At 37.0% G+C, this 25,992-nt stretch overlaps 3 protein-coding genes across 4 annotated transcripts; 2 read left to right on the forward strand and 1 right to left on the reverse strand.

Annotated features, from left to right (window-relative positions):
• Positions 1–763: 763 nt before the first annotated feature.
• Positions 764–14,335, forward strand: LOC141820712 (uncharacterized). Its single transcript, XM_074708082.1, has 11 exons — positions 764–1,077; positions 1,953–1,996; positions 2,296–2,410; positions 2,518–2,639; positions 3,294–3,295; positions 6,424–7,076; positions 11,161–11,422; positions 11,503–11,779; positions 12,572–12,730; positions 13,391–13,858; positions 13,935–14,335. Exons 1-11 carry the CDS (start codon positions 888–890, stop codon positions 14,190–14,192), a joined length of 2,550 nt encoding a protein of 849 aa, XP_074564183.1. The 5' UTR covers positions 764–887; the 3' UTR covers positions 14,193–14,335.
• A 4,826-nt stretch (positions 14,336–19,161) lies between these two features.
• LOC141820646 (WRKY transcription factor 71-like) lies at positions 19,162–20,989 on the reverse strand. The gene is made up of 3 exons (XM_074708002.1): positions 20,493–20,989; positions 19,787–19,930; positions 19,162–19,708 (listed from the first exon to the last, which is right to left on the reverse strand). The coding sequence occupies exons 1-3, from the start codon at positions 20,978–20,980 to the stop codon at positions 19,327–19,329; spliced, it is 1,014 nt and encodes a 337-aa protein (XP_074564103.1). The 5' UTR covers positions 20,981–20,989; the 3' UTR covers positions 19,162–19,326.
• A 2,968-nt stretch (positions 20,990–23,957) lies between these two features.
• Positions 23,958–25,572, forward strand: LOC141820678 (uncharacterized protein ycf23-like). 2 transcript variants are annotated; one of them, XM_074708039.1, is made up of 9 exons: positions 23,958–24,140; positions 24,206–24,271; positions 24,358–24,432; positions 24,500–24,562; positions 24,646–24,705; positions 24,815–24,904; positions 24,986–25,093; positions 25,156–25,278; positions 25,354–25,572. In XM_074708039.1, exons 1-9 carry the CDS (start codon positions 23,961–23,963, stop codon positions 25,480–25,482), a joined length of 894 nt encoding a protein of 297 aa, XP_074564140.1. In that variant the 5' UTR covers positions 23,958–23,960; the 3' UTR covers positions 25,483–25,572. The 2 variants fall into 2 exon arrangements, with proteins under 2 accessions (XP_074564140.1, XP_074564141.1); XM_074708040.1 differs by having other exon boundaries at positions 25,156–25,273.
• Positions 25,573–25,992: the final 420 nt, after the last annotated feature.

Raw genomic sequence — 25,992 nt, forward strand, 5'->3', positions numbered from 1 at the left:
CCTCATACGACTCCTAGATAGTTTTTTCTATCGATATACTGATTTTTAAAATTCTGTTAATTTTTTTGAATTAACTGAACTGATCAAAATTTTAAATAAAAATTAAAAAATTAAATTGATAAAATCTTGATTAATTTAATTTTTGATCGAATTAATTGAAATAATTAAAAATTTTATGAGATTTATAAATTTAGAAATTATTTTTTTATTTTGATTAATTCAATTTAATCAAATAAAAAATTTTAAAATTGAAAATGAATCGAATTAATTAATTTAAAAAAATAATTAAAATTTTAAAATAATCAAATTATATTTTTAAATTTAATCAATTTAATCAGTTTATTCAATTTAATCGAATTTTTATTCATTCTTAAATTTAATTTTGTGTCTCATAAATAGTAAAAATGAAAGTTAAAATGCGATTCTCTCTCTCTTTTTCTACTTATAATTTGTTGATGGAAATCTTGCATTACTTCCTAATTAATTAGTGATTAGAACGTTATAAAATATAATTCCAATTAATCCTTATGGTACCGATGATTTAGACGTGCCACGCGGATTATGCTTTTCTCTTAACATTTGAGGGCGTTTTAGGATTTTCTGAAATTGTTAGGAAAATTTCGAACTTTGAGAAGATTCAGGGGTGTTTTGAAATTTCCCCAAAATATAATAATAATATTAGAATAAATTTCCTATCTTGATCTCGTTGTGAGACGGACATCATTTGACATTAAAACTTTTTAGGGCGGGATATATGCTCGAAAATATACGCGGTGAGGGAAGGAGCAGAAAAGGGTTTTCGCCGCCGGCCTAAGTCCTCAGGCGTTACGAGGTCGCGCTTTCACTTTGCTCCTCGCTCTGCTAGCGGAACAAGGACGGAGGAGAGGATGAGCGGTGCCGGAAGCGGAGGCAGCAGGGGAAACGGCCCGTCGTCAGCGATCACGATTCCGTCCGGGTCGAGGAAGCTGGTGCATAGCCTCAAAGAGATCGTGAACTGCTCGGAGGCGGAGATCTACGCCATGCTCTGCGAGTGCGACATGGATCCTGATGAGGCTGTCAACCGACTCCTCTCGCAAGGTGCCCGTCCCCTCAAAATTTCCTCTTCTCTCTCTCTCGGTTGGTTCTGTCGGTGATGTTTCTGTTCTCGACATCAAATTGTGTGATTGAGGCGATGTACGTGATTTTGGGGGCTCACTACTAATGGTTTGAGATGAGAGGGACAGTGACGGTGGCGGTTTTGCATATCTGTATTTGTCTCGCCTTGGATCCGAGGAAAAAGTAAATCATGTTTTGCTTGCCTAAATGTTTACCTCACTGAAAGAAAAACGTCTGATCGAGGATTTCTACTTTTGTCTACGGAACAAAGGAAGAAGTAGTTTTTTTTCATGTCTAGTTTACTTGAATTTTGGATACTCGGCCTCAATATCTCACCTCAAAACATAGGAAACCTCACGGAAGTCATTTAATTCGTGAAGCAACTGTTGCTTAACTTTCGCTACTTCGAGTATTTATCTTGCAATACCTGCACCTGCAGGATGCCACCTCTCGTCTGCCTTTGCTTAGCTTATTGTTGAAAAGGAAAAAAAATGAGGGGAAGTGAGAAATATATTACAAACGTTTGTTTATCCTACTCCATGGATGCAATGTGTCACAGATCGTTTTATTTCCTTTTTGTGCTCAAGTATGTTCATTTTTGTAGAGAGAGACATTGCTATTCACTTTATATACACTTCATATACTCGTACTCAATTGCCCTTCAGTAGTACTCCCTGTTATATATATGTATATACAATAGTTCATTTGATTTTCCTCCCCATCACTTTTTCGGCCATTGAGTTACCTAATTGATGCTGTGAAATAGTGTGGCTGATGAAATGTTTCTGAAAATTGCGAAATAGTAATCAAGTTCTCAAAGGAGGCATACATCTACTTACTGTTCATTCACAATGCAGATACTTTTCATGAAGTGAAGAATAAGCGCGATAAGAAAAAGGAGGTTAGTGAATGCATTGTTACACAATTTTTTGGTAGATTTCACAGCTTTGGACATGCTTTAAGGTGTTTAGTAATTATAGGTTGTGTGACCATTAAATTGATCAGACTGTCATCATCTTGATGCCTTTGTTTCTATAGATCCTTGAGGTGATCAAACATTCTTTTTCAACTACTAATTGAAAACGGATATTAGTTATGTGTTCAGTTAGTTATTGTTTCTAGACTTAAAATGTTCTATTGGTAATTTTGTTAGTCAAGGTAGAAATTTAACCCAACTTTTCCCTCTCGTTCTCCTTCTAGACCAGAGAATTTCCAGAAACAAAGTCTCGAACTGGGAACAACATCTCAGGAAGAGGAGCTAGAGGGAGCACAGACCGTGGCAGTCGTAATACTTCTTCCCAATCTAGTTCTACTGGTACGTTGCTATACTATTTTGGCTTCTATATCTTAGTTTGAGATTGTATATTATATGCATTTTTTCTATTTGATTGTAAATTTCTGTTCATCTATTTGTCCTTATAGAACATGGCGCTGGTAAAGTCACATACAGTAAAGAAAATGGTGCTAAGACTATTCCAGTGTCACCTTGTTTGGAATCTTCCACAGTATCAACTAATCCTCCTCAAACACAAACAATTCGCAAGGTGATCACTAATTTAATTTCATTGGACTGGCAGTTTGTTGGATATTTACATTGGAAGTAGTTTGTTGTAATGGCCAGATAAATATTCTACCTCTAGCATTTGGTGATTTTTGTGTGTGTGGGGGGGGGGGGGGGGGGGGGGGTTAGATGCTTTGGATATGTTTAGGCAATTGTAATTTAAAAGGATGGTGAAGTTGCAAGTTTAAATTTCTCGATAAGTTTTTCCTGACCTTGGGTTTGATAAAAGGATTTTTTGTTCTTTCTATGCTCTTTAGCTCTACAAGTATGTATTGCCTATAGTTCCAAATGCTTGGATTGTTACACCATACTTTGATTCAATGCTTCAGTACCTTAGGAGGGCATATATGGTACAAAGTCACTGGCAGAGTGTTCAACATAACTACTTCTTAAAATCTTTACAACATGAGGGATAGCATATATATGATGTCCATTCAAAGTGAGTGTCTAAGTGTCAATATCCTATACAAGTACGGAAGGAGTAGATGTTGGCTGGTCCTTTATGATTACTTCAATATGTATAGGAAATTATGTAGAACACTTAGTGTAGAAGATTCCTGATGTTGTTGTGAAGAGCCATACTACTAGCATAATTTGGTTAGTATTTAACTTTGGACAAGCTATGATGTCTTAGCAGAAGTAAACAATTTTTGGATTTAGAGAAATAATTACTTATTTTTTGCAAGACTATATGAGTTCTCCTTGCCTTCTTTTCAATATTCATTGGTGTTGCTTAGCTGACTAGTTATATTCTAGATTTCTTCAATCAGATCAAATGCCAGTTGAATGTGTGCTGTGTCTCATCCTTTTTTGGAGAATATCTAAACAATAGAAATGCTATTTTGTGCTTATTATGCCTAGTGGATGGAGCTGCATGTTGTTTCACTCATATAAAATTATTTAAATGAATATGGCTTGACATCATAAGTGGAGCTATATTTTGGATGGTATCATAATTATCTTCGTCTCTAATGATGATGCTCCTTACCTTCTTATCTCGATCAATCATGAAGCATGATATTGCAATTACTAGTTGGTAAGAAGTGTCACAGGTGGCAAAATTGATCTGTTAATTTGTCAAGTCTAACCTCTAGTCCAAATAATAGCTCACCATCTATGGTTACAAATCCATATTCATTAGTTCACAACTGAGAATTTATCCATTAACTTATTAGGCCCAACCATTTGCCTAAAATACTTAAGACTAAGTTACTAATACTCACTCATGTAAGCTTATAAATCCTCTTCATGCCTATAGCTACCATGTAAGATTATACTATGGTGGCAAAAGAAGAATTCTGCTCTGTTTGGGTTAGCCAAGTTTCTTTGCACATGTCAGAGATTGACCCCTTCAACTACTTTTTAATTTTTCCCTCTACCATTGAAATGTAACATTACAAGAAAAATAATCATTGAGCTAATGTTCATCAAATATTCCCTTATTTTCAAGAGATTTCTGAATCATATCATTCCAAAAATCCAAGATCTTACAGAAATAAGGCGATCCAGCTATCAGAAGATTTTCAGATCTTGGTACTTACAGTTAATTGGATAGGCATGTAGCTATCCATGTTTGGATCTGACTCATGCCTTCTATTGATGGACCTTGTATCTATCCTATTGTTAGTCTTGTTGCTAGGAATTGCTTGGATCTGAATAGGCATGATTCAGGTGTATTATTTGCAGCGATTCTTTCCACTTTATCACACATTGCACTATGATGTTGTTAGGAAAGTGAAGGGACAGGTCTCTGTGATGCATGATCTTCCAAGTGTGATGGATTTTATCTTCCTCCTCTTATGATTGACAATGATAATGCTATAAGGGGGCGTTTGGTTGGGGGTTATCGTCGATAACCTTGGTTATCTGTCCAAGGTTTATTGGTTCAGGTTATCAACGATTCTCAAGTAATACAGCATCACCGTCACATCAGTAAAACGTCAGCAAATGGGTTATAAACCTAGAATGTGATTACCTTGACAGCTTAACGTTTTTGTGATTTCGGATGTTAATGAATTTTTTTTTCCATAATTACCCTCTAATTTTAAAATTGAATTAATTGAAATGTACAGTGAAACCTAATTGAAACTGAGTTAATTAATTCAATAAATTTTAATTTAAATATTTATAAATTTAAAGAATTATATTTATTAATTTAACAATAAATTAACGAATTATATTTATTAATTTAACAAATTATTTTATTAAATAATTATTTTAATGAATTATTTTATTAAAATATATATAAATTTATTTTAAAATTTAAAAATCATAAATAAATTATATTTATTTATTTATTTTATATATTATTAATTTATTATTATCATTAATATTATTAATTTAATTTAAGTTAATTTTTTTAAAAATAAATTGAATCAAGGGTAATATAGTAACTATTAAATTGGTTATGTTTTATTTTCTCCAAATAAATAAGTTGAACTAAATAACAGTAGATTATGTTTTATACCATATAACCTTGATCATGTGATTACCTAGTAATTATATAACCAAGGTTATGTATGATAACTTGAATCAAACACACCCTAAGGGATCAATTTTATAGCAAGAGTAAAGTCATAACAAAGTAGAATGATCATGAGTATAAATTATCCTTCTTCAGTTTGCCGAATGCTATTTCTTGGACTGCCGAACTTGAACTGTTGCAATTTATTCATAGTCATTTACTACCTACCTGGTAGTTGGACAATCCAGGGCAGAATTTTGGTTCTTGTTGGTCAATGCTACTATAACATTGCATTAATTTCTAGCTCTGTGGGTCTATGCTTTTATTTCTAGTTGAAATGAAGTGACACAGTAAAGTTTTGATGAAAGGAATACCTACTCATTCATTTGGTTAAATGATCACTTATTCAAATAACATAAACCCTCAGGAAAGCCTTGTTCTTTACTTTAATATATGCACTTAACAGGTTACTTTTGCAACAAGGCATAGTTGTGTGAGGTTCAGTTATAGTTCTTTGTTTTCAATCTATGTTGTCAATGTTATGAAAGAAGAATGGATCCTTGATCTTGTTAAATATTCATAGCAAATGGAAGGTCAGCTGTATTTCTGGAGTAACTATCACAGTTGCTTGCTTGATGCTCTCAGGCAGGATAGGAACGGATTGTTGCATTCCCTTGTTTATGCTTTCTCTGACATAGGATCTATTGAGGACATCATTCATTCAGGGTCATGATCAAAGGACTCAAAATAAACTTGGGGATATGTGGAATGAGTGACCATTACGGCAAAAAGAGTTGAACAATAGATGAAGATCATTTGGTCGATGAAATGTAGGCACTGGAATAGATTGTCTGCGAACTAGAGATCCTAGTATGAGCAAGAACTTCCGAAGAGAATATGATAGCTCCTAAGGATTCCTTGATAAATGGATATATAGAGTTTCTTTACTGCTTGTAGATATAAAATGAAACCTTGAATAAGAATAACAATGTGAACTATTGGTCATGATTTTAGTACCAGCTTTGTTTTAATAGCTTGTAAAGAAACATCTTTAAAGCCTCTTTATAGTTGTTGGAAAAAATGATTCCCAGCAATTGATTTAAAGCATGATTTATACGTCTATTATTTCTTTTGACCAACTTGTAAAACTCTTTGATCTTATTTAAAAATTTTGCTACTTGTGTTGAATTATTTGTGAGCGGATCCTACAGTTTGGTTGTCCTCTAGTTTTTTGCTACTTGTAATTAATTGGTTGTGACTACTATGCTTATCAAATTTCCTTTCTTTCCTCATGTTTTTGCAGCAATTTGTCTTTTGGAAATGCAACACAACCAACAAGTGTTGCTGAAGGCATTTCTATGCCAATGCAATCCTTATCTGGCTTCCATAACAGCTGGTTAGGCAAGCAGGGACAGATGTCTATGGCTGACATTGTTAAAATGGGGAGACCTCAAGCTAGACCTAGCATACCTGCCATGGAAACTGAAAGGTCTGACTTGACAAAAAATGCAGCGATGTCAAATGTATCAAATCTGGGTTTCGAGGAATCCTCGACTGAAGTCTTTCAAACAGATTCAGAAGAAATTTCAGAATCATTTCAGGAATATGATAATGTTTATGAGCATGGAGTTGATGACAAGATTGCTGAAAATTGGCATATCTCTCAAGATGGATGGTTTGAGCAACCTATGGAAACTGCATCAACCGCACCTGGAATATCTGGCGTCAGTGCTTTTTATGAAAACACTTCAGATTTGTCATCATCTGCATTGGTTTATAGAACTAACTACCAGATAGATTCTCACGTGGAAGGCATTCATCTGGAGCAAAAACTTAATATTGAGACATTGCCAGCTAAATGCAGATCTTCAGCAGATGTTCCACATTTAGATGAGGGTGCAGTGGGAAATTCAAATTCCCACCTATCCCAAAGGCATGTGTTAGATCATTGTGAAGGTAAATTTCACCTTTCCTATGTTCTTCCTATATTTCTTTATTCTTCATGATGGATATTTGCTCTTCCATTGTGCACTGATTCAAGAACCATTAATTTTTTGTTCTAAACATTGAAAATATGGAATTATTATTTACTGCTGGTTCAGATCCTTGTAATCACTAGCAATTATCGGTTTATAGTACCTAACAAACTTGCTGGTTATAAAGATTATCAGTTTATCAGGTTATCGCAGACTCAATATCTTTGTTATTTTTAATTTGTCATTACCTATTACTTTTGTTTATGTATGTTGCATTGAGATTTGATATGCCGTACTAGACCCTTGAATCTTTCTTTCGGGTTTAATTTGTGGCAAGAAAACCTAAGAAATTAAAGATTTTTAGTTAAGCGAAACTAAATTAAATATGTAAATGTAATTTCACTAACATTAAAGAAATCAAGCAATAAGCAAGATAGATGAAAATGGAATTTTTGTAAATCATATATCTTGGGTTTTTTTATTTAATAAAAAGGGTTGAACGGAGAGGAGCTTGTAGAGTCTTGTGGGATTTTCCTATGTCACTTTAGGCTAAAAGGGAAATTATATAAGACTGATAAGCTGAAATATTCAATTGTTCAGATTAGAAGCTCCGGGAGGGTAGAGGGAGATTACCCTTACATTAATGTAATAAAAAATGCTTTAATTGATTTCAATATTACCAGTGGCATAACATTGCATGTATAAATTGTATTGACAGAAAATGTTCCTTGTGTGTTTTATCTCATTACATCCCACTTAACTTCCGCCTAGAAGTTAAGGTTGAGTTTCTTTTTCGAGTTTGTTATATATTTGTTTCAAACATTTTAGAAGTTACCAATTGCATAAAATGTTCAAGCGTGAAAACTTTTTCTCGGAGTTTTTAATTTGGACCATGGTCCAGAAATTAACAAGTTTAGCTTATGAGATTTTAATAAATGGTGTATAGTCAACAACTTTTTAAGTTAAAAATCATTAGGACAAATATGTAAATGAACAGTTTGGTATATTTACATATGTGATTGTCAAAATGTTCAGGATTAAGCATCAAAAATCCTAAGCTTCAGCCATATTGAATCAGTAGGACTAATTGGAAAGGAATTAATAGAAACATTTTAAAAACAGCAAAAAACAAACAAATTTCAATAGTATTCCGATTAAGAGAATTTATATGATACTTTAAATTGACTTAATTAATTCATTCAAATAGTGCATTAATTTTTGGGTAATTAGCTTACCCCATAAGTAATTAAGTTAATTAAATACAATCAAACACCTTTCCTTCAAGTTAATTGATATCAACAACAACAACAACAACAACCAAATCTTATCCCACTAGGTGAGATCGACTATATGAATCCTTTTACGCCATTGGACTCTATCCCCTATTATATCATCATTTATATTTAAATAAATTTTATCTTATTTTATTATTGTTAACCAAGTCTTTTTTTTTCTCTTCTTCGTTTGATATGCATATTTGTCATAGTTTCAAATCGCCTAACTATCATCTTAAATATGTCTTTTGGAGTTTTCCCTCAATAGATGCAATTTTGATTTTTTTTCTTTAATATTTTCATTTGTTATTCTGTTCATCCTTGTATGTTCGTACATCCACATTAACATCCTCATCTCTACAACTTGCTTCTTTTGCTCATGTGTTCGAGTTATAGTCTAACATTCAACTCCATATAGTATAGCAAGTTTAATCGTCATTTTGTCCAAATTGTAGAGGTACTTTACAATTACAAAAAACATCTGACATTTTCCTTCATTTCAACTATCTCATTTGTATTCTATGTAAGACATCTCTCTCAATCCTTCTATCCTTTTACAAACATGATCCTAAATACTTAAAACTTTCAATTACAGACAACTCGTCATTTCTTATCTTAATAATTATCTCATTACGTTTAATATTATTAAATTTAAATTTCATATATTTTATCTTTACTCTACTGAATCTAAAATCTTTCACTTCTGGTATCAAGATTCGAATTTATCATTTACTTTTTACGTGCCTCATCTACCAAAATAATATCATCTACAAACAACATGCATCGCAGTATCGTATTTTGGATGTGTCTAGTGAGTTCGTCCATGATTAATGTAAAAAGATAGAATCTTATTTTTATGGAAAACGCTTCAGTTAATCCGTCTGAAGTCTTCATTCTTATTATTATATCCTCATATTTATCCTTAATTAGTTCAATATACACTGTGCTAACATCTTTTTTTTAGAATTCTCCATATAATTTCCCTTAAGATTCTATTATAAGATTTTTCCACGAATACCATATGTAAGTCTTGTTTTTGTTCCTGATACTTTTTCAATCAGTTAAATAATATCAATTTTTATTAAATATTTATTTTTATTGTAACACTAATTTTTTTGATTAATTAATACATCAATTAGCAGAATTTATTTATTTATTAATATTTTAATAATCATCACCATATTAAAGAAGGCCACTATTGTTATTGGTTTGGTTTGTTTTCTTCCTCTCCTTATCATGCCACTCATGGTTCTGGGATCTGATGGACTACAGCATGTATGCCTTTTAATAATCATCACCATATATTGTAATGTATGCTAGCTTGTCTAAGGGCCCATGAGGATGGATCATCCTTGCAAAAAATGTAGGAAGGATGATTCTCTTTGAAGGAGAATGCCTTTGGACTTTATTTGATGTGGATTCTTTTGCAGCTTTCTGCAAGTTTGCATGTAAACTCTATTATCAAGCATCCATGCTGAATGCACTTCGCTCAAGTAAGTCATGCTGAGTGGATAATTAGACACCATTCTCTATTCCTATATTATTGTCCATGTGAATATCCATCTTGATAGGAAGTGGCTTCACTCCTCATTGTCTGATCTGTTGGAAACTATACCCTAGAGAGAAATGTGCTGTTGGAGCTGAGTGATTTTTTTGGTGGCAAATCCTTGACTTGTTTGCAGGTTTGAGTAGCAGTTCAACGTGGCGTGAGGATGTATCATAGTTTTGGCACAGGAGTACATTGATATCTGATGAATTATACCCTATTTTCCTCAGTAGGAAGCTTTCAGCTAAAGCACTTGACTATCTAAAGGCCTATTTGGTGAGGTTTTCATTGTATAAAGTAGGCATGGTGTTTCAAAAGGGGAATGCCTCTAGACCTTGTTTGATGCAGATCCTTTAATAGCTAGGTGCTGGAGGACACACATACTTTTTGAAAGTGTCAATGCTAAGGATCATTTGATTGAGCAGATACTCGTCTGGATTGTGCTACCTGGACGACAAAGTTTCCCAACTGTATAGTAATCTGTGGGTGTCTGCTTAAGAGTGTTGAACTTGCTTTCATAGTTTGAGCCTTTGAGGTTCAATGGAACAGTGACCCATGATAACCCACTTGCCTCTTGCATTTGCTAACACCTTGTTTTGATTCAATTGCTAAGATTTGCTATCACCCAATGTTATAAGATTTTCTCACATGTCTAACCAAGATCCATCAATTTGTTGCTTGGGTTTGCCACCCTCAATTTACCTTTCATCACTCTCTCTTCCCTCATGATCAAGCTAGAGCAATTTTTTTTCCAATTTACTCTTGATCTGACCTTGTTTAATAAAATGATTGCAGACCCACTTTCTGAAAATGTTTTTTTCATTGGCTTATTTCTTTGCTTCTTTTCCCACTTTATTGATCTCCTTCAAAAAACTGATTTCGCATGAAAAATCACGTGGATCCTAATCAGGACCAACCATTTTTAACAAGCATGCTGATGTCCAGCTCTTGGTTCTACTCGTGGAAGGTCTGATCTTGATTTGTTTCCTTTTTTGTTTAACACATTACCAAAAAGGGCACTTGAAATTTGCCATAGCATCTATTTTGCACCTTGTTCTTAGTTGGTAGAGTTGAGGATTTGATATCATGACAATACTGTTGAACATAATTTATTTTTCCTTCTTCCAGTATACAATGTTTCTTTTCCTTTCCAAGGTACTCATGCAATGCTGTGAACATGATCATTTTGTCATTTTGAGAATATCTACCTTTCTCTCCATGACTGAGTTTTTTTCCTGCTGCAGATGTCAGGATTGAAATTTCATCAGCTGCTGCAAACTTGGGACGGCTAAGTTTGCAAGAGGAAACAAGTCCTATTGAGCCCAATCCTGCAGTGATAATTCCTGAGCATTTAAGGGTTACAAATTCAGAATGCACACGTTTGAGCTTTGGCAGTTTTGTTTCTGGTGCATTTTGTGGATCTTTAAAGTTGAATCCACTAAAAATCAACTCTGAAATGCCTCCTGTTTTGAATGATGCTCCCAGAGTTGATGGTCCTTATGTGAGGTAGCTTTTTATGTTTTTTGTTTTTCTTTGTAAAACATTGCCGTTTGATTTCATTCTAATAAAGGGTGTCTTTTTAATAGAAATCATGACCACCATGATGTGCAGCTCAAGACCACTCTAACTGAGAACTTAGCTTCCATATCTGCATCTGGTCCAGAGAACCTTATCATGCCCTCGGTTTCACAAGCTGAAATAACGAGGAAAGACCCATTGGATGATGAACATGGACTTCACTACAACCATCCATCTGCTTCTAATTATGAATCTTCAACCTCTATGGAACCAAATACTACAGCTTATGCTTTCTCACATGAAAATGCACAAATGCAAAGTCTTTCAGCTTTATCAAGTTTGATGGTAATGAACAATCTATAATAGTCTGGTATGGGGATGATTTTATGGTGTTTATTTTTCCTAACATTCACCCTGGTAGGGTCTGGCTATACTCACTGGAAAGTATAAGGTAGTTAATCTAATATTCATTGTGCCATCTAAAAGGCTTAGGCTTGGTGCATGGCCGTGCTTTTCTTGAAAATTATCTGCTTACTGTTTTGTACCTATGCACATTTAGTTTGGTAATTTCTGATAGTTTTCCCCAATGTCTTATGCCAACCCAAATTTGACACCTCTCTTGACCAATTGAATAAAGTGATTTTGATTCATAATGCAAATGGCATCTTAATTAATATTCATTCACAAGGATAACATGCAATTTAGGAAACAGATCTCATGAGTTGGTTTATGCATTTTTTGGTGCTTATATGATTAATTCACATTTCAAGTGGCCAGCATGTTCTTCACCTTAGAATAACTGGCATACGGTCCATATATTCACGTATTTAAATTTTTTGATGGCTTACGAATAATTAATCCAATGTTGCTGCTATGAATTAAGCTCACTTATTTTTAAAAGAGGCAAGTTCTTGTAGTAAGATTTCTACTTGCTTCAGATGTTTATATATTTTAAAAACAGAGTTCTTTGGAATGAATATGTGACCTCTTGATTGCCAAAAAAAAAAAAATCCTTGACTTAGATTGTATTTATTTCTACTTTTGATTCATGGAGGTTGAGGTGTTGTCACTTTTGATGGCTTGTATAAAATAAGTTTGATTGCATGGAATTTTTCACCATCAATTTCCACCGTGCAGCAGCCAAGTGACCTACAAAATAGAATATCACCAGCAAGCGTTCCTCCTATTTGGGAGTTTGATCTTCCTTTGTCTACATTGTTGACCACCCAGTCAATGCCTACGAGGTATAGCTCAACAATATCATCTGATAGTGGGCCAACCGTGTCCGTGCCTCAGGTAATTGCTAGCTTCTTAAATTCTAATATACATTATTTTTTTAACTGCTCGGAATTAGGTTTTCAAATTGGCAAAGCATCTGCTGATTTTTATGGTCATTCCAACCTGGATTATCTTTATTGATTTTTTTAAAAACAAATCAGAAGCAAATGTCTGAGGATCATGGCAGACATTTTTATCATGTTCAGTGCATAGTTGGAGAGAAAAAGAACGACGTGTTCATGTTAAGTTCTTTGGCTCTTTTTCATTGATTTCATGATAGCAGCTTTCTCAGTTGTAGTAGCATCACATCTTATTGTTTCTTTTTTTTTCCAAACCAAAAGCCTAGTGCTGTGCCAGTCCTTAGGTCACCTAAAACTGGTCTCCGACTGGCATTTAGCTACTCTTATATCACATTTATTTGGGCATCTACTTTAGCCATGGACAATATACAGTAACATTAGAGGTTGGTGATCGGCTTGAATGTCAATATGTATGTCTTGCTAGTTACAAATAACGTAGCACGATGAATTTGAATGCATTTGCCACCAATTTGTTATTTCTTCTGTCCTTATGGTTCATATGCAAACATGAAACGTCAATTGTTTTAATTGATACCTACTGCATTAAGAATTGAAGGAATCTTTTTTTTTATTCTCAAATAAGAAATGCTTTTTGCAGGCTTTGAACCCAGGGGTGTTTTCAAACCATCATTCTACTCTGCAATCCTTGCCAAGCACCACTATGCTTGCAAGTCCTGCATTCCAACACCTTCCTCTCCACCATTACTCTCAGCCATCCCTTCCAATAGGCCAATTTTCCAATATGATAAGGTACCCTTTCCTACCACAAAGCTATTACCTGCCTTCTTACCAACAAACATATGCGGCAAACAGTCCGTTCCACCAAACAACTCTGGTTCCTGCTGCGAATTCCAAATATCCACAGCCTCAATATAGAAGTAGCCTGCCTCTGACAAGCTTACCACAGGCTTATACCATTTCCACTCCTTATGGAGAGTTTGGAAACTCATCATCCCTTCCAGGGAGCTTCAACCTCAACCACACGTCTCCATCTTCTGCTGCAACAATTGGGCTTGATGAAGCTTTGAGATTGCACTACAAAGAAGGTTACACGTCCAGTCAGCAGGTATTAGTGATTTCTCCTTGGATGCTAATCATTTTAACATGATAATCTGAATTAACTATGAGATTGGGATTGCCAGAGTGAGAACCCTGCGATGCGGATTCATGGTGCTGGTTCTGCTCTTCCAGCCAGCGACTACTATGATTATCAAAGTCAGAATCAAATCGCTGGAGTTCATCAAAATCAACTGGCTACGCTCGGAGCTTTGGGGTACCAAGACATGCACCATACACAGGCAGGCTCCTCGAGCCAACCTAACCATAGGGAAGGGAATTTGAATGACTCTCAGACCATGCAATCACAGTCGACAAACCATATCTGGCAGCGTGGTTACTAAGCCCTTGCTGATGACTCCTCCCTTTTTTATGGGTCCTTTAAAGATTGTGTGTGTTTGATCAGATGTATACGCCATTTGATGATGCTTTCTAAACTGACCAGGACTCAACTGGTTGCTAATTTTATTGGACAGTTTTTTGAGTGTGCCTTGCTTTTAGTAATTAACGTGAATTCTTGTAGACTCTGATCTTGTTTGAAGAAAACATTTACAACTTACTTTCAACTTGAGGCATCTAACAAAGTTTTGTTATTTGGTTCTCCTTCCTATGGAATTGTCTTACCATTTTATGAATTTTCTATTCGTCACCTTCCAATGTGATACTATATTTTAAAAAATAAAAGTTGAATAAAATAAAATAAACACTTAAAATTAGTTTTGTAACATATTGAAAGTTTATTTTAAATTTAAATGTTTATTTGATTATAGGTTTAAAATAATAAATTAATGATAAAAAAAGTTATCTAACAGACCTTGGCTCCAAATTTACCTTTGTTAAAAATTATAGTTTGCCAGCCTTATTACATGTTATATAAAAGGGAAACACTTGATCAACGTTCGACCTACGAATTTTGTCATCTCTCTTAGTTCTTGCAATAGCATGAAATTGATTCTTATTTTTTCTTTTTTTTTCTCCCAAGAAATTAAGGCCGATCAAAACGTTGACCTTCGAATACTGCATTATTATTTTTCTGATCATTTAATCTCTTTTAAAAAAAATGTTCAAGAAATTAGCTCGATCCTCCTCTCGTCCTTTGGAATCCATGGAGCAAGCACGCCAGCGCCCGCATTGCACTCACCTGCTCCTGCAGCGCCTCGATGTAGTCGGCCGTCTCCTCGAATAACCGCTCCACTCCCATGATCTCCTCGCCGCCGGGGACCAGTCGCTGCAGGGTCCTCACCCTGGCCTCCAACATCTCCTCCTCTGTCTCTTCCACCCCCAACTTCTCCACTTCCGCCGTCTTCGTCGTCGTCGTCGTCGTCGTCATCGTTTCCTCTTGGCTGATCAAGAGACGGCGGCGGCGGAGGAGGGCGCGGCTCCAGTGTCGACCTCGAGAGGAGCGGGCGAGGCCCACTTCGGCCGCCGTCTTGATACGACGGCTCCGCTCGAGGAGGCCGGGTCGTCGGCTTTCCCATCGGTATCCATGGATATAACTGATCGATCAAGGAGGAGGCCAATTCTATATATAGCTAGTTGGGGAAATTGGTGCTCGGCGACTATTGCAGGCTAAGCTATGGCCGCGCGCGAGGCACAATTATGGATGTAGAGACGGCAATGAAAGATGGTGGCGAGAAATGTGAGAAAGCTAGATGACATGCAGCGAGCGAGGAAATTAAGGGGCTACGGCGAATGGCAGGAACAGATTGGTTCAGTGATTGACGTTTTGTTGGGGGTGTTGAATGCAGTGCAGGGGCCGGCTCGGGCAAAGTAAAGTAAAGTAAAATGCTTTGTCTACCCTCTCGGCTCGGCTCATAATTCTAGCTAGGCTCACCAGCATGCAGAGGGACAGAGCACGTAGATGCATGTGCTTCAGACGGCCGAGGAACACTAGCTAGCTAGGCGCGGACGTCACTGACAAAGAAGAAAGCTAGCGGATGGGAGGTAGAAGCAATTACAGCATGCAGCGGAGAAGGCAGGCAATTGCACCGATCGAGGTCCCATCCATGTCCATGCTTCTTCTGTAACATCTAAATCTGATCCTCTACTGTCTCTGTCTCTGCCATCACTCGCTCTCGCTTTCCATGTGCCTGCAACGCCATGACATCCTCCATGTGCTGCCCAGAAAGCAACCTGGTCGGGTAGCTAGCTCTTGTCTCGCTCCCCTGCCTCGTTCTGTTTTTTTTTTTTTGCCCTACAGCAGAACAGCTATAACAGTGCGCGCGCGGCTCCTACTACTCCCAGTTCACGCCTCCGCGCCCGCGCCAGCGCCAGGGCCGGCTGAACGAGGTGGTGGCCACATGGTTTCACATGCATGGGAACCTACTGCCCATGTGCACGCCCTCGGAGTCGGCGCTCCACCTCCCCCACCGCCGCCCCGGCCGGCCCCATGCAGCCGACACAGGACCCGGCGGTGGGCCACGCTCGCGAACAGCGACGACAGGGCGATCCAGTCCTTGTCGCGCGCTCGTGTTGCATCGGCGGGCGAAGAAGCATTGAATAGTTGAACCGCTGTTGGCTCCGTGGATCTGCAGGCGCACTCCGAGAGGCGATCACCGGAGTGGCGCACTCAGAACTTGCAGAGCTTCCTCCACGGAGTGGAGATCAAACGCGAGTTTAATTTCTGTTGAAACAGAGCCGAGCCGAGCCCTGCCCTGCAGAGCAACAATTTCATTAATTATTGTCAGCAAATTGTGGATCGCGCAGGAGGGCAATTCTTTCCTTATTCTATTGCAACAGCTAGCACTTTAATGAACATGCATGGTTGAGAATCTAGCTATATTGACACGCAAAATAGGGTCAAATCAATTAGAAAAACTTCCTAATGTGGCATCTCACTAGGTTAGATTATTAGATTGTATAAAGTACGTACGTCTCAACTACAAAACACCCAGGGAGTTTGCTGTTAGTTTATGGTATTCTTTTACCAATTAAGTTCTTTCTCACGTGAGTAATAGCTGCATAATCCGATTTTAACTGCTCATAAGCGAATTAACATTAATAAGTACGTAGCATGAGCCTCGACTAGTACGTAATGTATATGGTATATTCACAAACTTTCTCCTATATATATATATACATGTACGTAGCTGAGTAACAGCATGTCTTAATTCTATCTGTTAAAGCAGCAGTATCTTAGCTTCGTGCTGTTAATTTGTGTATGATTTATTTGCTGTACTGTACGTCTAAAACAAGATATAAATTAGTTTTTATATATTTCGTTTGCAGGCATCAAGTGTTGTCTCATTGCTTGTTTGTGATGCACTAGTGTTGGTGAATCACATACTGCCTACAATTAACTGTTCCTTGCTCCTGCAAAATGTTAGCATTAAAAATGGATCAGGATGGGAATTATAGTGAAAATTTTATCTTCATGATCTGCAGCATGCAACAGAGCAAATTAAACCGGCAATAGACTTTGCATTACAGGCCTAAAGTAGTTTAATTTCTTTTATTGGGACATATATAAAAAGTCCATATGTTCTTAATTCATTGTTGTAACACAAAAAACAGAGAGGGCATTGCTAGCTGCAGCGAGTTGTGAGACTCTTTCAACCAAACAGATCAATCTTTTACCTCCAGAGATCAGGAATATAAGGTCCCCAACTTAATTCTGGACAGCTAATAAGAAAAACAACCAGCCACAACTTTAGTACCCCTCCATAACCTTGTTTCCTTTCAAGCAGTGAACTAATTGCGTTCCCTTTATGTAGCAGTATTTATCCCTATTAGAGGAGAGCTTTATATAACATTTATTGTCCCTAAGAGTCACTTTGACCTGCAATAAGGGTGATCTTTATTAAACCAAACCGAATTAACTGACCAAATTTAAAAATTCATGATTGATGAAGTCATCAATTGATCGATTTTATATCAATTCAACTTATTCAGTTTTGATGGTAAAGTTCGGTCGATTCGGTTTGTCAAAAAAAATTAGTTTAATCGGTTTCGATTTGTTCGGTTTGATTTTGAATGGATTTCTCACCCCTAAATCTAACTAATTGTGTGGACGTCGTAGAGGTTTGAAGAACTTTGTGCCTAATGAGTTATTAATTATACACTCAGAATAATTGTTCGAGGACATTTCAGTAGAAGTAGAGAATGCAAACAACAAGAAAAATAACGCTTACAAAAAAATAAAGCTCAGCATTCGGTTGGAAAGAGATAGAACAGTGAAGATTTATTAATTACCTTCATCAGGATTCATTTTGTCGATAAAATTTTTGAGAATAATTAATTATATTTTTTCGATAAAATTAATTTGTTGGCCATTGAGGATTCATTTTCTACAACTAATTTGGAGATTGATGGCTCATGTCTATAATGAGACTTTATGAAATTTGATGGGTTGTTCAACCAAAACAAACTTTTCCATTGATGTTCTCCTTTAATAAACTCTCAAACTACAAAAAGAGTTATCACACGGTAATTATAAATTATCAAAAAGGATCTTTCATTCTAAAAATACCTCTCTAGATTAGCAAAAACATGCTCTAATTAACATTGGTTAAAATTATTTTGATATTGCTCAAAATTATACTAATGTTGGTTAAAATTATTTTAATTTTAATCAAAATTACTCTAATAACAGTCAAACCTACATCAAATTGACTAAAAATTGCTACAAATGGAATTAAAACTTCTATAATATTTGTCAAAATTAATCCCATGTTAGTTAAAATTGCTATAATTTTAGTTAGAGTTACTTCATAATTGATCAATTTTATTTTAATATTAATCAAAGTTGTGCTAATTAAATAGATCAATTTTTTATATATATAATAGACAAATGGCTTTTAATTCCCCCCTAGTTCAAGCACACAGTCAGAAACTAATGTAGTTTTGACTACATTAGAATAATTTTGATCACATTGTTTATATGTTGTATTAATTTTAGCAAAAATACTACAATAATAGTCAAGTAAAAGGATAATTTAAAAAGAAAATTTAGCATGAGAAACTCTTTTAATACGTATTTTATGATAATTAAAAATAAATGGTGCCTTTTGATTTTTACAAGATCTTATATATCTTCTCCTCTTTCCATTTTTAAAATCTTCAAAGAAATATTCACTCATTCTCCTACCCATGAAAAAGGAGCTAATTATGATTTCTAAAATTTGATTCTCAAACTCTTAATTTCCTAATAACGATGTGATCCAAGAATTATACATATGACAATGTTTCTACATTACATTAAATTAAAGCATTGCGAGGATCATTAAAAAAAATTAATTAAACATAAACTGGACAAACTGCAAAACTAAAACTCAAATTTATTTTCAGTAGTGAATTTTGCCAATATATAGCCTTACTACCATGTTCACTCACATCGTTAATTGTACAATATTCTAGCTCCTTCATATATATATATATATATAACTCAGGATTAGATTGCTTGAAAATATTAATGTCTCAAGTGAAATACGTACACTTAGTGAATTGTGAACGTATATTGAGTACAATATATGTAAAATATCATGGTAATTGGCTTTCATTCACCATGGAAGAAACCACGTCTTGCAAGAGACCATAGTCCTGAAACTGCAGCTGCTGGAGAGAAGGCGGCAGGTTCTGCAGAAACACATTAGGGTTAATGAAGTTCCCTCGCTGGCCAAATTTGTTATCGCCGGCGTTGCTGTTCAGTCGTTGCACAGCTTGCTGCATCATGAGATTCTGGCAAAAGCTCGCAGACATGGCCGGCGGCGGCGGCAACAGGTGTGTGCTTCCCCTTAGGGTTATGGGGCAGTGATGAGTGTGCTTTCCCTCGTAGGTGGTTATCACAATCATCGGATTTTGGTAGCATCTCTCCACCCTCTTCTTTACCGGGCATTTCTGCGACGTGCAACGGTAGTAGCTCCTGAAATTGTGAAGGTGATCGATCAATATACATATAAAAAAAAATCAGAATTAAATGAATATATATTGGATGACTAACCTTGGATAAGGGCTGTTCTTGACTGCTTTCTGGCCATACTTCCTCCATCGATAGCCGTCTTCAAGATGATCGATTTCGCTTTTAGTAACGAAAGCAACGCGAGGTTCTCTTGCTCGCTTCTCTCCCTTCTTCTTCGGTTTATTCCTGATTCCAAATATCGATCGATCAGTGAAAATTATGAAGCTTCAAGAGAACTGATTGCATGCAACCATATGTCGGTTTGATTTCGAGATAATTTAAGAGTTATATATTTTTATCAACTGATACGTGGATGTTTAATTAATGTCTTTCTTTTGGAATAAAACTACTACTTCTGTTTGCAGTCAACTGAATCAAATTTTCAGTTATCAATGAAGAAAAAGAGAGAGATTTAATCAGTGATGTGTGTTTTTAATTTCTAGCTAACTCCATTATGAAAAAATTGATTATACTTCTGGATTGATCAGATCCAAGCATATGTATCAAATATATACATCTATATAACTGATTTGAACTAAGAAATCCTAGAAAGCGATTCTTGTTTTTGTTGTTTAATTTATCAGACAAGGTAGGTGTGAAAGCCTAGAAAATTGCGTGCTGAATATATATAGTTAATTATTTAGCTGTTTCAGTCAAATTAAACGCCTACAATTCATGAAGAAAATTTAAGCTTCAATTCACACGAAGCAAATTAAGGAAGAATTGGAAAAGGAAGAGAGAAACTCACACTTCCTTAGACACATCGCCCACTTTATCGGCCTCCTCAGGTCGTTGCTTCTCCACCTCCTCTTCCTCCTTCAGCTGCTCCTCCTTGCACCGTCGGAGCGCATCCTCCTCCCCGGCGGCCTCGGTAGACGACGAACAATTCGAAGAATTAGGCGTGACCGGAGGATTATTTCCAGTACTCAAGCTGTTAACATCCAACATCAGCTCAGAACCGACCGTCCCCGCCGCCGCCGCCGCCGGCACTTGCGAAGAGGACGAGGACGACAATCCAAAAGCCTTATCCACCGCAGCGTAGTCAACCATCGAGCTCCGCAACAAGTCGGTGATGCTCAAGAACGTCGTCGTCGTCGGTGGCGCCGCCGGGGAATGGTGGTCATAGGCAATATCTGCACTGGCACTTCCGGCCGCCGGCTTCTGGGGGAAGAGCGGCGCCAATTCATCGTGGAAGATGAAATTGTAGAGCTCCCTGTGATCCTGATCCCCAGACATGGAACCTAACAGCCGTGCACTGGAACCAGAGGCGAGCTTGTGTCCTTATATAAATCTGGTTATTTTTTTTCACCGTACGTACAGGGCGTGCAGCACGTCAACCGGCGAGCGCACCCTCGACCAACCGGCAACTGTCGGTCGTTCGCGATCAGGTCCAGCAAACATGCGTCAGCGCAGCATTGGACCGACCCTACCGACACGCGGACCTACCTGGCGCCTTCTCGCTCCGTCGGATTCCGATCGGACGGCTCCAATATGCCGAAAGAGAGAAGTGTGCTAAATACGTACGTACGTATTTATGCGACGCAATTTATGCAGTAACTCGTTGAGCTACGTAACGTAAAAATATTATTATTAGTTTTCTGGCATCTGGAACAAAAGTCAATGGCAGCCCTCATGCGGTACAAATACAGAAGCTTTCTATTTATACAAAAAAATTAAAGACTACTGCACTGAGGTTGACTTGTCTTCATGGGGAGCCATTTTCAACGGGTGATGACGCGTGCACCTAATCCCGTCACTGTAATTGACCAAACGACATGCATGTTCCACTAGTGTTTAAATAATAAGTTGGCCTTTTAAATGGTGGCACTTTTCAGTGGAGTGTGGCTGATTAAAGAAAGAGTTGAACAGAGGACGGCTCATGCATGACCAATTCAATGCGTTGTGTGCGTTGGACAGTAAATATTTCTTTGTGTGTGTGTGTGAATATTAAGTTGCCTAGCTTCTTCCTCACTCACCACGTGTAGTATACACAGTTGGTCCATTGACACACACAATTAGTCAAGATGAGGTATGTGATGTTTAACTAATTACTCGTACCAAACTAGGTTTTTGTTTTCCATGGCCCCATCATTAACTTTAACATAAGTGAATCAATTACAAGCAACAATATTTTTTATAACTTTATGTTTTCAATTCCAAAGGACTGCTCCAAGTCCTTAATTTCATCAGATTTTAACAGCCCAATATATATCAGGCAAAACCTAGCTAGCTACAACCAGTTAATGTGACGGCGCCCGGCAGGGACGACGACGACGCATTAATATTGATCTATATATATATACTTATATCGATCGATCGATCTATCTATCTATATATCTCATGTGTATGTATGTATGTATAGGGTACGCTTTCTGGCACAAACGTTTTTTCTCTTTCTAAAGCTGCAGACATGAAAAGGATATGAGGAGACAGGGAGAGCTCGAGGGGGACTGCCCGGCCTGATATTGTTGACTGGTTTAATTTCTAAAGGAAACTGGAAGAGGGCGATTTCACGGTGTTAATTGTCGACGTCAGAAGTGAGGCCTGAGCTAAGCTTGTGCATGCTCGACCAAACGACGATATATAGATGCTTGACAGATGTAGGCCTGATCGTATGAACCGTTAGAATGACGAATTTCATCTTTTATCAAAGGATTGATAGATGCAGGCCGATTGGTGTGGCCAGCCTTGACGACGTACGCCCAGCGTTACTTTGTGCTTATTCTTGTTGAGCTTTGCTTTGCTTCACCATTGATGCCTGTAACATGCAGTCTGAAGCTGTTGAATATATATATATATATATATATATATATATATATATATATATATATATATATATATATTGCCGCTTGACCGGATGTCAAAAGAAAAAGATCGAATCTAAATTATTTTATTGGAATATATAATTGACAACTATAGTTTTTTTTTTCTTTAGTTTATAAAAGGGGCACACTTAATTTTTCTCTTATCTAAAGGGCACATCGATCCAACAACATTATATTGCCCTACACCTATGATCTCCTAAATTCATCCTTTGCCAAACCCACTTTGTTATTATAGGTGATCCACTAATTGATTGATTGAAAGTGATGCTATATGTTTATTTGGCATGAATATGAGGGCTCTAAGAATGCAATAGTGTTCATTTGACCATGATCAATCTATTGCCAAGCATTTTTGGCCAAAGGTACGTACTTGACAACGACCAATTATCGATTAGAATTATTATATACATTCAATTAACTAGTATTTGTAGAATGCTTTTGACCAAAAATATTTAATCATCCTATATGATTATTGAAAATCATAGAAATTAAATACGGACCCATTCAAAGGGCCTAAGAGTATACAATATATATGGTGCATGCTCATCCCATGCATTAATTTTCCTTTTAAAAATAATATAAACAAACTTAATTAGAAGAACCCTAATAATGCAATTATCTTAAATTTATATATATATATATATATATATATATATAATTAGGAAAATTGAACATAAACAAATTTAGAAGACCATAAAAATACAAGGGGTGCACATTTAACATGAATACTTTTAAGCTTCTTTCACTATCAAATATTTTTGACTAAAAATGTTTGATAACGACCATTCCTCTAACAAAAAAATTATCAATATCTACCAGTTTGATTGGCCTGAAATAAGTTTTAAATTGGAATATCAAACTGTTAATTAGTTCGAGCCGTAAACATGACAAAGGTCAGTTTGTCTGATTCCTTCCAAGTCAAGCGTTCTTCCTCAGCCAGACGATCGATCGATCGATCAACAATTTGCCCCATGTGAAAATTTAATATTAAAAAGTACCCATCCGAGTGTTTCGCAAACTGTCACAATACAAGTCAAAGATCGTTAAGCATAAACAACACAAAGCGTAGCAGGTGGCTCATCCATCCCCGTGATAAATGCCTTTGACTTTACTAAATCTCCTCTTTATTCTTGTGGTACGAATGTGATCCACAACTAGATTTTCTTTGGACGTGCCAACTCATTTCACATTGAATCGACCACTCCAATGATTAGATTACATATATTATGACGCAAATATATGCGATTATGACGATTAATACCTAGAGACCATGAAGTTTCAGGCCCAATTATTTTGGCCCATTATGGCCCAATTTATTCAATAATTTTAAAATTTTGAAAATACTTTAAAATAAAATTGGTGGCTCAATCTTATCTCCAAGTGCAGTAGCGATGGCAGTCGTCCTCCCAGTTCGATCCTTGCCTAAGGTTGCCTCTCATCTCCCCCATGGCAGCGCCGATACTGGCGGCCGCCGGCCGTCGAAGCGTCGGCTTTGTGCGGCCCCGAGAGCCTCGCTTTCGGCCACCAAGGAATCCGTTCTCAGGGACTTCCGCGAGAGGAGAGCACTCAAGGTTAGGTTCTGCGTTAAGTTGGCAGAGATGAGTAGTTTCCGTTGATTGGTCATGCCATTTTGCAGATCATTTCAGGACTTGGAAATTTCGACAAGGATAAGGTTGCCTCCGTAGTCATAGCTGCAGAGAAGGTTTGCGTTTAATTACCCATCTTTTAGGAATATTTGCTTTTTAATGGCTAGCGAGATGCTTCATTGTGTTGCGTAATGAATGACAGGGAGGTGCAACGCATGTTGATATAGCTTGTGACCGGGAATTGGTAGAGCTTTCTCTGGGTTTGACGTCTCTACCGGTGAGTTGTTGCTTCACTTGAACCGCTACCACAGTTCTTCATTCTTATGATGATATTGTTTCTGCAGATTTGTGTTTCCTCTGTAGACCCTTTGGCATTTCCTTCTGCAGTGGAAGCAGGTGCCCAAATGGTTAGGATGCGATGAACTTGACTGGTTTCGATCAGATAGATTGTTTGCCTATACCAACATTAAATGCCTTCTGCAAAATGCAGGTGGAAATTGGAAATTATGATTCTTTCTACGAGATGGGAATTCAGTTTTCCCCTGAACAGGTATATGATGATGCTTTTCTTTGCAGTTCCTCGAGTAATGTGCATCTTTCCTTTCCTATTTATTTTCAGCTATTTCTATCTCGTCACTATTTTGTGGTGCAATTGTCAGATTCTAAAGCTCACTAGAGAAACTAGAAGGATTCTTCCATCCATTACACTGTCTGTAACCGTGCCCCACATGCTTAGTCTCCCTGATCAGGTAGCTCATTTATATCCTCGTAAACTGAGATTTGTCACTAACACAATCTCTCGTTGTTTTTTTTTTTGTCAATTTAAAAAGGTGAAGCTAGCGGAATTGCTGGAACAGGAAGGTGCTGATATAATCCAAACTGAAGGAGGAAAATACTCAAGTCCATCAAAACCTGGTGTCCTTGGTTTGATCGAGAAGGTAACAACAGTATGAAATTCTTGTGATGAAAAATGGTAATATTTTTCCTCTTTAAAATGTAGGCGACACCAACGCTAGCAGCTGCATACTCCATTTCCCGAGCAGTTCAGATTCCAGTTATGTGCTCATCTGGATTAAGCGCTGTTACTGCACCTATGGCTTTAACAGCAGGAGCAGCTGGTGTGGTATGCGTTCTGTTTTCTTTCTAATCGGTCTTTATCAGATTCTTTTGTGTTCTTGATTATCTGAATTGATCGCAGGGCGTGGGTTCTGCTGTGAATCGGCTTAATGACGTGGTCGCCATGATCGCACAAGTCAAAACCATTGCTGAGTCACTTGGTCTACCCACGAGATTATCATCTGAACAAGTGCAGCCTGCTCGACAATAGCTCCTGAATATCTGCAGATGCATTTCATTTCTCCATCAGTCGGACAATGTATGATTTTGTTTAGACTTGGAATAACCGGTTCTCTAATTACATATCGTCGTTTCTCTCTTCTTGTTTTCGAAAAACTCTATCGATGTTGATCGCGGTGCACAATTAACCACTCGGGCACTCTTTTGACGGTTTGAGAGTAGGACTAACTTCATTTTTTTGAGTACCCATGTCTAAAAAGAGAAGAATCATCCAGCCACGAGAAGGAAAAATTGATACTGACTTAAATCAGAAAAACATGATTTCAACTCTAAAAAGAGAAGAATCATAAAGAAGACGGATTGCAGGAGCCAAGTACGACTTCCTGCTACTCCATGCCAATTCGGACAGCCAAGTCCGCCCAGAATAAAACTCTATCCCGACTATGTTCCGGACGCCCCCTTTACAAATTAACTCAAAGCTCCAACAAATTACTTGATAGGATGTTGAACTCTAGACATTGCATGCGGCAATTGACAAAGG

Source organism: Curcuma longa, unplaced genomic scaffold (genome assembly GCF_044706935.1).
Source record: "Curcuma longa cultivar G26 ecotype Majalengka, Jawa Barat unplaced genomic scaffold, ITB_CL_G26_1.1 utg509_np1212_2302976_RagTag, whole genome shotgun sequence".
In the NCBI taxonomy this organism is placed as follows: Eukaryota; Viridiplantae; Streptophyta; class Magnoliopsida; order Zingiberales; family Zingiberaceae; genus Curcuma; species Curcuma longa.

Coding starts and splice junctions, on each gene's coding strand:
- LOC141820712 (XM_074708082.1), top strand. CDS start 888: ATGAGCGGTGCCGGAAGCGGAGGCAGCAGGGGAAACGGCCCGTCGTCA. Junction 1,997..2,295: donor AGCGCGATAAGAAAAAGGAG/GTTAGTGAATGC, acceptor TTCTCCTTCTAG/ACCAGAGAATTTCCAGAAAC. Junction 11,780..12,571: donor CAGCTTTATCAAGTTTGATG/GTAATGAACAAT, acceptor TCCACCGTGCAG/CAGCCAAGTGACCTACAAAA.
- LOC141820646 (XM_074708002.1), bottom strand. CDS start 20,980: ATGTCTGGGGATCAGGATCACAGGGAGCTCTACAATTTCATCTTCCAC. Junction 19,931..20,492: donor GGCGATGTGTCTAAGGAAGT/GTGAGTTTCTCT, acceptor ATTTGGAATCAG/GAATAAACCGAAGAAGAAGG. Junction 19,709..19,786: donor AAGAACAGCCCTTATCCAAG/GTTAGTCATCCA, acceptor TCACAATTTCAG/GAGCTACTACCGTTGCACGT.
- LOC141820678 (XM_074708039.1), top strand. CDS start 23,961: ATGGCAGTCGTCCTCCCAGTTCGATCCTTGCCTAAGGTTGCCTCTCAT. Junction 24,433..24,499: donor TGGGTTTGACGTCTCTACCG/GTGAGTTGTTGC, acceptor TTGTTTCTGCAG/ATTTGTGTTTCCTCTGTAGA. Junction 25,279..25,353: donor CAGCAGGAGCAGCTGGTGTG/GTATGCGTTCTG, acceptor AATTGATCGCAG/GGCGTGGGTTCTGCTGTGAA.